This window comes from Lipotes vexillifer, unplaced genomic scaffold (assembly GCF_000442215.2).
Source record: "Lipotes vexillifer unplaced genomic scaffold, Lipotes_vexillifer_v1.1 scaffold13, whole genome shotgun sequence".
Classification (NCBI taxonomy): domain Eukaryota; kingdom Metazoa; phylum Chordata; class Mammalia; order Artiodactyla; family Lipotidae; genus Lipotes; species Lipotes vexillifer.
Window position 1 is genome coordinate 816,416 of NW_006790761.1, and position 11,585 is coordinate 828,000.

At 53.9% G+C, this 11,585-nt stretch overlaps 1 protein-coding gene across 1 annotated transcript in view; it reads left to right on the plus strand.

Moving 5' to 3' along the window:
* Nucleotides 1-11,497: 11,497 nt before the first annotated feature.
* Nucleotides 11,498-11,585, plus strand: part of TAL1 (TAL bHLH transcription factor 1, erythroid differentiation factor) — a 6,043-nt gene continuing 5,955 nt past the window's right edge. The window contains exon 1 of the mRNA XM_007463930.1: nt 11,498-11,583. Coding sequence (XP_007463992.1) covers nt 11,498-11,583 — 86 coding nt within the window. The remainder of the gene's footprint in view (nt 11,584-11,585) is intronic.

The following is an 11,585-nucleotide window of genomic DNA, read 5'->3' on the forward strand; positions in this document are numbered from 1 at the left end:
GCAGGAATGGAAAGGTCATTGGGTCCAAGCTGACATGGGTGCGACTGGCTGAATCACCTTGGGTAAGATGTTTCCTCACCTCTTAAGTTGGGGTCACATTAGCAGCCCAGCAGCGTTATTGTGGAGGACAAAGTAACCAACAGAGGCAGAAGCAAGGAGCAATGCAGGCATACACAGCAGGTGCTCAGCACATATAGTCCCCCTCATCCATCCAAGGATCCCACCCACAAGCATTTACATTACACAAGGGCCAGGGCCCCATCTGGGTGACCAGTAACAACTATTTGCTGGCCAGAGGGCTGGTGGCTGCACACATGTTCTTCTGTCCTTTTCTGACAGTTCTGGGAGCAAAATCATTTATGGCAGAGCTGTGTGGGGTTCTTCGCCTTGTGAGGACAGACCCAATTAGGTACTATCGGCTCTATAAGTCTGGGGAGCAGCTCTGGTCTTCTGGATGCTCCTGTATGAAGCATGGGTTAGGGAAAGGGAAATGGCTTCAAAACATTGGGAAGCACAGTGCTTTCTAAATACATTCAATTCTTTTACATTGGTCTTTGCGACACGAGGGTTGTAAACCAGAGCAGTGGTTCTCACAGTTTTGTGCTCATCAGAAATCACCTGGTTGTCCTGTTGGAACACAGATTTCTGGGCCTCACTCCCAGAGTTTCTGATTTAGCAGGCTTGGGGTGAGGACTGAGAATTTGCTTTTCTAACAAGTTCCCAGGTGATGGTGATGGTCCCCTTTGAAAACAACTGAATTAGAGTGAAGTCCTTTCCATCCCTGAGCATTGTGATGGCAGCACTGGGTTTGGCAGCACAGAGGTGACTCTCCCCACATCTCAAGCTTGGAATTCTGGGCTCAGATGTGCTTACTGAGGGGGCAAGGTTCTTCCAGGGCAAGGAATGGAGACAGTGGTCATATGGAGGTAGAAGGGGGAAACAATGACATCTCAAATCAGAGTTTTTACTGTTAAAAATAATCCTAAGAACAGTATGATGTATAGACAATTATCATCTCCCTTCTACAGATGAGGAAAGTGAAACTCAGAGATTAAGTAACTTTCCTGGAAACATACAGCAGGCAAGTTGGGGAGCAGGGTGGGAACTCAGGACTGCCTGACTATTGTACTCATTCTGCCGCCCTAGGTGTGCAATCTGACTCCACCACCTACCAGCTGGGTGTTCTCTGCAAGTTGCTCAACTTCTCTGTACCTCAACTGGCTACCTACAATAATGGAGGTAATGGTAGTCCCTAGTCACTGGGTTGTTGTGAGAATTAACTGAAATTAATATTTATGAAGTGTTTAGGACAGCACCTGGCACATAGTACCACCATATACGTGTACTGAAAACAAACCTGGCTGACCACAACGATGCGCACACACTGCATCCCTCCAGGGGACAAGCTCTGGGGAGAAAGCTCAGAGATTGCCTATGACGCAGAGACAGGGTAGGCAGGAAACACTTGAAAAAAATTTAAAGCCTCGAATCTGGGGGAGAATCCGGCCTTTGGTCGGGGTAGGGGACAGGTCGGAGAGTGGCGACGACGCCCTCAGGCCCAAAGCCCCAAAGCCGGGCTAGGCTGTTCTCTCCAGGCTGCTGCCTCCCGGACCAGACTCCAGACGCACAAGTCTGGGTCCCCACGTCCCCTCCCCCTCGACATCCCCAGCCCAGGAGCTCCGGGTTTCCTGCCCGTCCGAGGCCCCTGCTTGGGGCAGGCGGAGGAGGGGTGGCATTTCCTGGCGGGGCCGTGGGTAGCGTCACTCGCTCCCGGACACTCGGACAGCGCGCTGATCGACAGGCACCAGACACTATTTCGGGCGGCTCTCGGCTCAACGCGCAGCAGTTTCCGTTTTTCCATCGACCATCGGAAACGGGGAAAGGGGGGAGGGTGTAGACGTCACGAGCCCCCAACCCCAGGCAGGGAGTTGGGGGACAGGTCAGGATGGCTGCCAGACTGTCAGAATCTGGAGCTTCGAGAATAGAGGGGGATGGGGAACATCACCTCCCCTCGCGTCTCTCTCTCCAGGCTCGGCAGGCCTGACAAAAGCCTTGCCTGTCCAACAGCCTGTAGGTGCCTCGAAGGCACCTAAACTCAAGAAATTTAAAACCACATGCAGAATCCCTTTCCGTTTCCCTTGGCTTCCAAGCCCCCATCACCTGGAATAACACTCCCATCTAGGCAAATACAGCCAGAAACCCAGAGGGTTCCTGGATTTCTCCTTCCCCCTCATCCCTCAAACCCAATTCTTATAAACCCGATTTTGTATCCTAAATACATGTCATCTGCATCTGCCTCTTGCCATCTCTCCTGGCGACACCCTAGTCCACGCTCCCCCACATACCCCTTCTCCACCGTGCAGCCAAAGAGCTTTCTAGAAATGCAAAGCTGATCTTTTATAGGACATTACGCACCCCCTCTAACCTAATGAACAAAATGGTGCCCCCCCCAAATTCTTTGAATTGTCCACAGCCTTGCTCCAGCCAGTACTGGACTCTTCTCTATGCCTTTCATGAACCTCAAGCCCTTCGGTTCCAGCCCTTGGCTTACCTGGAATGTTCCCAATGCTCACTCCTCTACCTACCCTCAGAACCCACTCTCCGATCTCAGCCCAGGCATCAGTTCTCAGAGGAGCATTCCCTGGATGAGCTCTCCTTTTTTGGAGGGGCTCAGAGATGTGAAATGACTGGTCTAGTGGTGCCACAGCCCAAGGGTGGCAGCGCTGGGCTTTGAACTCAGAATTATATTTAGTGATGCAACCAAGCAAAGACAACAGGGACCAGAGGAGGGAGAGATGAAAACCAATCCCGGTTGCAGAGAGGCTTCAAGAAGGATGGGGCAGAAAGACTGAGTCTTGAAGGATGGATGTGAGAGGAGAGGGTGCAGTAAAGCAGAGGCTGACACATAATGGAGGGTGAGTTGAATTTGATAGCAGTGGGTGATGTGTGGCTAGAGACGTGGGGAGAGAGTATGAGATGGGGCTGAGCAAACCACAGAGGTCGGTACCCTGAGTCCCTGCTGAGCAGTTGGTATGGCTGGGCCAGGGGAGGCCTTGTGGCAAGTCCAGGAATTAGACTCTTTTCCTCAGGACATGGGTAGCCCTTCTCCCATGGGATTCTGTAAAAGTTACCTGTATCCACATGGCATCCTGACTTCCACCAGAGAGCATGACAGGAACAGAGGGAACAGGCTGCACTGGATTAACTGTATCTTCACGGAGAGTTGCCTGATGGCCAAGGAGGGGCCAGACTCAGACTGCAGCCACACTCTGGGCTCAGTCCTCGACTGGCACTCAGTCTGTGAATTCTCAGGCGCCAAAAGGAGCTCAAAACCAGAGATGCTAGAAGGACAAAGCAGCCTGGCACGTTGGGTAGAGTTGTGGACTGGGAACTGGATAATTGAGTTTGGGTCTTGGCTTTTCCTCTAGGTCACTGTAAGCTTTGGTCAAGTCACATCTCCTCATGACCTAATTTCCTTCTCTATAAGGATAGACCAGAACTCCTGTGTGCAAGTGCACATGATGTCATGCTGGGCTCCAGGCTGGTAAGTTTCCACAGATTATTACCCTCACCACCTTTTAAAGATCATCTTATATAATCCTCATAACAGCTCTCTGAGGTGAAACTGAGGTTTGGAACTAAGTGACTTCTATTTATTTGTTTATCTGTTTTTGGCTGCGTTGGGTCTTTGTTGCTGCACAGCGGCTTTCTCTAGTTGTGGCGAGCAGCACAGGCTTCTTCTTGCGGTGGCCTGTCTTGTTGCGGAGCATGGGCTCTAGGCACGTGGGCTTCAGTAGTCGTGGCTCGCCAGCTCTAGAGCATAGGCTCAGTTGTTGTGGCACACGGGCTTAGTTGCTCCGTGGCATGTGGGATCTTCCCAGACCGGGGATCGAACCCGTGTCCTCTGCATTGGCAGGCAGATTCTTAACCACTGTGCCACCAGGGAAGTCCCTAAGTGACTTTGGGACTCCACCCTAAATGAACCCAGATACCCTCCATGGGCTGAGCCCATTGCCTACCCCTCACTGAACCCAGATTTCCAGGACACAGTACAGATCTCAGCTCCTGCAGTGAGTTGAGCCCAGATCCCTCCTCCAAGCCTAGGCTCTAGCTGGGCTCAAGAGGACTCTGGTGCCAGATTTCCATCAAATCCAGGTTCTACCACTCACTAGATATGTGACACTGGGGAAGTTACTTTCACTCTGCCTCAGTTTCCTCATCTGTAAACTGAATAACTGCACCAACCTCTTAGGACTGTTTATAGAACTAAATGAGTTAATATTTGTACGGTGCTCAGAAGACTGCTACAGTATAGAGAGTAAAACGTTAAATTATGAGGGGAGGGATGTTTCCCAGCCCTGGGCTCAGCCTGAAACTCAGTAGAATGGATATTTTAAACTCTTCGTTGACACCAGTTCTGCCTCCATAGAGCCTCTTGGGTGTGACCTCAGTCCCAACATGCAGGCAAGCAGACTCCATTTTAGAACTGAAAAGAGCCAGGGTTGAAGCGGGTGAGAGTCGGGGGGAGCTGGGGAGCTTTCTGGGATAAGAGGAACTGCCCATTGAAATCCGAGTATCCAGGACACTGGTATTAATGAATGTCAGGGAAGGAAGGGTTGGATGTGATCATTTTGGTGTTGTGGTCTTGCTGGGGTGCGAGTCGTTGGAGAAATGTGTCTGGAAGGCCGAGGGACTGAGGTTGTGGGGAGCCCGGGTTCCCGAGAGGCCTCGGGATCAGTAATGAGGCTGGACCCGCCGGGTCCTAGACAGAGCGCCCGCCCAACTCTCTCCGTGGCGCATTACGGAGACGGTCCCAGAGCCGCGCAACCAGTCCCCCACTCCCTCTGGTGAAATTGCCAAATTAAAATGAATCATTTGGCCCGTAATGGCCGAGGCGCTTATCGGGGGCGAGCGGACCCGCGGCAGTGCCTTATCTCCGCGGCACACACGGCCCCCGCGCGCCTCGGCCCATGCTAACGAGGCCTAGAACGTGAGCGGGATTAGAGCGCGGCGGTGGAGGAGCCGGGCGCGCCGCGGCACGGAAGCGGGGGACTGGAGCGGGGGGGCTGGGGGGAGGGCTCGGCACTAAGGACCAGGCCTCAAAATGGCCACACGCGTACCCCCTTAGCGGCAAAACGTGAGCATTCTGGCCTTTTTCTAGGGGCAGGCAACCTGCAACTTCCCACGGAATCCCCATCCAGTTCCTCCCTCTTTTGCCCGCTCGCAGAAGAGGTTTCGCTCCTTTTCCCTCGGTTTCTTTCGATGGGGGGCATTTTCCACCGACGCCCTTGAGCTCGCCGCCGCCGCCCCTCCCTCCCGCCTCGGAGACTCTCTTCCTTCCTTCCCCTTTTCCTTACGCAATATACAGAAATGCGCGAGGCGGTGGTTGGTTTTCATTTCTCCTTAGTGGTTGTGTGCATGCGGTGGGATTGTGAGAGTGAGTGTGTGAGCTGTGGGCAGTGTTGACTTCTTCTGAGTGTGGTCTTCTAGGCGATAGGTTGTGTGTCCAAGTGTGATGGTGTTTGCCCTCTTTAGGGTGTAGATTTGAGTTCTCCGAGGCCCTTCTGTGTTTTCATCGTTGTATATAATTATGCTCGTTTGCCTTCTCGACATGTGTGTTGGGCTGCTTGGCCTTTGCGATTGTGTTTGTATGGTCTCGTTGTGTCGGGCGTGTGTGAGCCTGACTACGTTGGGTTGTGCGTCCCTGAGCGATTGCGTTTGATCGATTTCGTTGTGTCGTGCTGGACAATGTTTGGGCCTGACCGAGTCGGCTTGTGGGGCAGTCAGTGTTGGGTTGTGCTTACTTTGCTTCCCTTCTATGGAGCTGGACCGCGGGTGGCCCTGTCCGCACCGGGTTGTGTGCCTGTGTGCTGGTGTCCTTTGGAAGTGCGTTTGTAAATCGCTGGGGGGTGGAGGGGAGGGCGAGCGAGCAAGAGATGGATGCGCAAGTTGAGGAGGCGGCATGGGGGCGGGGAGAGGGATTTCACGTTTTATTCCAAATTATGATGTATTCGGAAGCCAGTGTTGGCTTGGATGAGCAGCCCGATCAGCGGCTGCTCTGTCCAGAGGCCACTCTGTGCCTCGCTGTTGGAGGGGTTGTTAGTGAGTGGGAGGCTCTTCCAGGCTGGAAGCTGAGCAGCGCTCGCGGAGGCCAGCGCCTTCAGGCCGGTAGCCGCCGGCTTCGGTTCCCGCCGCATTCAGGCTTCGTCCATTTCTGGTCAGTTTCGCGGGTACGGCCGCCGGGGTCCGCGGGAGAGGCCCGGAACAGACAATGGGCGCATTCTCCAGGCCTCGCGCCTCGGGTGGGGACCTTCGGGATCATCTCCAAGAACATTTTTCTACCCCCTCCCCGGGTGAGCGACATTCCCGCGTGGGTCAGGTACCCGTCACATCGATGACCGGGACCGGGCTTCATGGAGGGACGGGGTCAGTGCTGCCCTAGCTCCGAAAGAAAGGATTTTGTTTTGCCAGTTATTGTGGTTGCTAATGTCATCATCATCACCACCACCACTACCACCACCACCACCACCATCATCATCATCATCATATTTTAATTAAAATAATCGTCCAGGAGCGAAGCGGCTTGTCCCTTTTAGCTTCTTTGGGGCGATAACAAAGCAGCGCGGGTTTCCTCCCACCAGCGCTGTTTTTTAAATTGCTGGGTTTGTGGTAGGGAGAGAAAATGGAGAGAGGGACTAACACAGAGACTCCGTCCTAAAGCAAAAATTAAACCCGACCTCAGACACCGGGCATGACTAGATTCCTTCTTGTTCCCACACCTCCCCCCTCATTTGGATTAGAAGAGGAGAAAGAAAATCTCCCGCATTGGACTGAAACCGCAGGGAATAATTATTACTGTATTTCCACTAAAGCCGGGGCAAAAAGGAGGTGGCCTTAGCAATTAATCCAAGACTTCGATGTGTGACCATAAACTGGACAATTTAGGCAAAACAAATTAAACAAACCTTCCGGAGGGAGGGAAAAAAAGGTGAACTAAATTTCACTATCGCTACACCCTGGGAAGCAGTACGGGATTTATTTTTACCCTCCCTCCTTTCCTTGTTTATTACTGAAAAGAATTACTAAAATTCTCCCCTTCTCTGACGATCTGAATACCGATAAATCGAAAATCTTGTGTAGAGATATGTTGGGGGAAAGGCGAGGGCCTTTCCTTTCTTTCTTTTTCCCTTTCTTTTCTTTTCCTTTCTTTCTTTTCCTCCTCTCCCTCTTCTTCTCCGCCCCCCCTTAATCTGTAGGAAGAAAAAAGGGACTGGGATACATCAGATATCCCCCCACCCACCCTTTTCTCTCGGATCTGCGCCGTTCAGACTGTATCCCTTCGGGAAAGTAGCCTTTGGAATTGGGTTCTGGTTTCGCTTTGGGTTGGAGGTGGGCAGGTGAGAGTCATGGAGAGAATGGGGTCCTCAGAGGTTCTGTCCCACCGACCAGGGTCTGAAGATTGGATCCCCCCTTTTGGACACACATCCCCCTACCCACCCATGCCAGGCTGCGGACGACTCGGCGCTGTGGCCACAGCTCCGGCCTGACTTCGGTTCCCGAGCCAACGGCGTAGACGAGTCTGCTTAGAAAACAAACGGCCACACTGAACCAGACATCCTGGTTGGAGGGTCCAATAATGTTCCGGGCAGTCTGCGGCTGGATTGTTGTTGTTGGACTAGATAGTTATTCCTGATTCGTCAGGTGTAGGGTTCTTTTTTATGGGGGTGCGGGGGGAGGCTTCAAACACCTGCAGGTTGGGGGCGGAAAGCTGCTGGAGATTCCCGGGGCGGGTTGGCGAGGACATGAGGTAATTCCCAGCCATTGACCCCCATTTCTCTCTCTCCCTCCCTCTCGCCCTCCCTCTTTCTCTCCACCCCCATCTTTCCTGGAAACTCGCGTTGGGCGCGGCAGACCGCCCAGGACCACACCGCGGCCTAACTGCCGGTCTCTCAGTGAGAGAGGGGGGAAGCAAAGACCCCTTCCACAACCTGGACCTCGGCTCCCGCCCCTCTCCCGCCGGAGGAGGAGTGGAGATCCTATTCAGAGGGGCCGATCTCTCTAAATATGCCCCAGGTGAGTTTTGGGGGAATATTACTGGTGGAAACAGTCACCAGGAAGGCCTTGGGATCTGGCCTGAGGTGGGGAAAGCTTGGGACAGAGGACAGTCCAGTTTCAGATTGGGGAGGAGGAGGGGAGGATGAACCCAGAGGTGGGAATCCGGGATCTGACCCTGCCACTGACTGTGGCCTCTGTGTCACTGTGGCTTCCAGCAGGGCCCTTTCCTGGCCCTGGGTGAAAGCAGCTAGTTGGGCTTAGTCCCCCCTCACCCAAGGTCCCCCTCTGTCCTGGTTCTGTGGACGTTTCACAGGGCTCATAACTTTGGGACGGCTATATCCGGGTAGTGCAGGCTGTGTGCTCCCGGGGCTCTGGCAGGAAGAAGGCCGCAGCCATCCTGGCTAACGCAGTCCCAACTCGGGTGGGCCCAGGCTGGGGCCTAAGGCCTAGGGTGGGGCTGCGTTCAAACACCCCTCCACTCCAGTAGCAGCAGGAAGGTGGTTCTGTTCATGGGCGATTTTCGTTTGCGTGCAGGCTTGGGGCTCCCCCAGTGGGTCATGCGGGTGTGGATGCAGTATCAGGAACCAGAGGCTGCGTTTAAGGCGGCGGCTCTAGCCGGGGCATGGCAGAGGCTGTTTTCACATAAGAAATTTTCCTTGCTGGGAATTGGGAGCTGCCAGAGACCAGGTGCCTGTCCCCCAGGAGCTCTCGGGTTCCCCTGTCGTGTTCAGACACACATGGAAGTTATCTGGCTGGCTGGCAACAGGAGATGAGCCGGTGTAGGGGGCTTCGAGCTGGGTCTTGGTTGCACAAAGAGGAGTTGTAATGGTCCAATAGTCTAGTGCTGTTCGGTTCGAAATCTGAAACCTTCTTACCCGCTTCTTCATTTTCCCTGATAAAAATAAATAAACATCACTCAGGCTTTCCTTTTAATAATCTTAACCAAAGCCAAGTGATGGGATTTAGTCACCGACCACCGAAAGTGCTTGTGAGTTCTCTGGCAGCTTCCTCGAGAGCCTGGCCCTCTGGCCTGGGTGATCCTGGTTGCAGATGAACTGGCAGGGTTTTCCTGAGGTCCTGGGAGGGGCGGGGAGAGGTTGACCACAGACCCCTGGGGACCAATCATAGGTTTGGGGGGGGCTCAGAGATATAGATATTTATAGGCGTCTGGAGGGGGCATTTGGGGCCAGAGCCAGCTCATCTGAGATACGTGCTCCCCTTGCCCCTCTGGGATCTGCTCCTACTTAGAGTCTCAGAATTAATCAGGAGGTACAAATGTGTCATATGGAGAGCTTGAGCTCATTCTGGCAATTGCTGAGTGAACGGTTTGTCACTCGGTTAGGAGCTGGGACTTAAGCACGTGTCACTGGGCGCACAACGGTGCCTGGGGACAGTAAGGTAGGGAGCCAGCTCCTTGGGGCTTGTATGCTTCGCCAGAGGACGGTATATTTCTAATGCATTTCACTGTTGCAGGGGAGCCAGGACGTCTCCAGTGGTATACCTCTGGTGCATTTCTAGTGGCCGCAGTGTCTTGATGGTCGGTCCCATTCTGTGGATACAGACAGACCTATTGTTTCCACTATGAACATAAACTAGTTTCCAATGAAGTGTTGCAGACCTACTGCCTTTGCAGCCAGGGTACACCAGGTCTGGGGGAATTTTGTCATTTTGGGGCGCTGCCCATGGGGCTGGCAGAGCTAGGGCAGGAGCTTAATCTGAATGGTGATTCTCCATCAGCTGTGTGTCCAGTGGCAATTGAGCTGAGCTCCTGAGGAGGTTTCAGAAGGTCGGGTCTCTGTTCTGGGGTGGGAGGATGGTTCCCAGGCCGACTCCAGTCCAGAGTGGTGCAGTGGCAGAATGGCTGCCAGGAATGATCAGATGGACTCTGCTTGGTGCTGAGTTGGATTTTTGTGTATTTGTTTTCTGCTACAAAATATGCCAATTATATAATTCCAACAGCAGAAATCTTATTTTGAACATCTTATGAAGCCTGTTGATTATATTTTTATTGTTTTATTAAAACTCACAAGCATTTCCCCACTCTGGACCCAGAGTCTCATAGTTTTTCTGTTTTCGTTCTTGCGGGGATGGGGTGTGTGTGTGTGTGTCGGGTTTTGGAAGAACTGGAGGGAGCGGTAGTGGGGAGTGGAGCCTCTGCCTGCGGTCACCCAGGAGTATGGTTGAGGAGGATAGGACTGTCCTTGGCTGGAGGGGGGCAGGCAGGATATATGAGAGGGTGTATATGGGAGGATAACAAAGAGAGAGCGAGACTGGAGTTCGGGTCCTGCTCTGTGGCAAACAGGCGAGTGTGACCTTGGGCAAGGTAGTCTCCTTGCTGGCCCAGTCTCCCAGTCTATAATAATGTTTACTTGAGCATTTGCACAGTGCTTTTAAATGCATATATGAGGTACACCTCCCATTTCCCAGAGGACTGCACCGAGGTAGGAGAGGGGGATGGGGGAGTGCTGGAGGAGTTCAGCAGCCGTCATGACACCCCTTCGCCCCACACTCCTGGATGGGAGCCCAGACCCCAGTGGCCTCAGGAGCACCCTTTGAACTTCGGGGCTTCACACTGCCTCAGGCAGGCTTCCCTTCTAGACCCCACCTCACTTTTGAGTTCAGCTGAGCAGAAGCGGGTATATATAGTGTGCAGGCAGGTATGGCCGGGACCACCTTCTTCCCTTCTTTATGTCCCATCTCCAGTCCAGGGAGGAGTAAAAGTAAAGGGCCACTGGGGTTTCTGGCGCCTACACAGAATACAGGTGGATTTGCGGAGTGTAGACAGACGCCGCCCCGCAGGGGTGAATATGTGTTGAAAGGGAGAGCTGGCTCCTCCGGATAATTCTCTGCCAGCTCTGATCCCTCTTGCACACACACACCCCCACTAGGTTTCTGGGTGTATGTGTGTGGCGGTAGGCTGGGGGCAGGTATTGCTGAAAGGCAAGGGAGGTTCGAAAAGCACCCCACCTCCGCGCGACAGGTTCCCCGCCAAAACCAAAAGGGGGGCGGGAAGAACACGGTCGGGGATTTGTTCCCTCCTCTTCCCTTGCGGCCTGAGAAGGGGCACGGGGTGATATTTCTTTCTCGCCTCTTTCTACATTTCCTTCCTCCCCCCCCCCCCCCCCTTTCGCTGGCCGCATCCCTTTTCTTCCAATGTCTTTGTCGTCCTTCTCCACCGCTGTCCTTTCGGCCTCAGTCTCTGTCTCCCGGGCACCCTCTTCTCTTCTCCCAAACCAGAGGCCCCTTTTCCCTCCCGCCCCAGCCCTGCGGGCGGGTGTGTGTCCACGTGGCGCTAAGTTTGCCCGCCTCTTCTCACGTTTCGGTGCGTGAGTTTCTCTCTGCCTTTTACCCCCTCCCGCAACCCCCGCTCCGATCCCACCCCACGTGGATGGGCTGGGGGCGGTGGTCAGAGCGGGTGTCCGCTTGTCTGTCTGCCCGCAGGATGACGGAGCGGCCGCCGAGCGAGGCGGCACGCAGTGACCCCCCGCTAGAGGGACGGGACGCGGCCGAGGCCCGCATGGCCCCCCCGC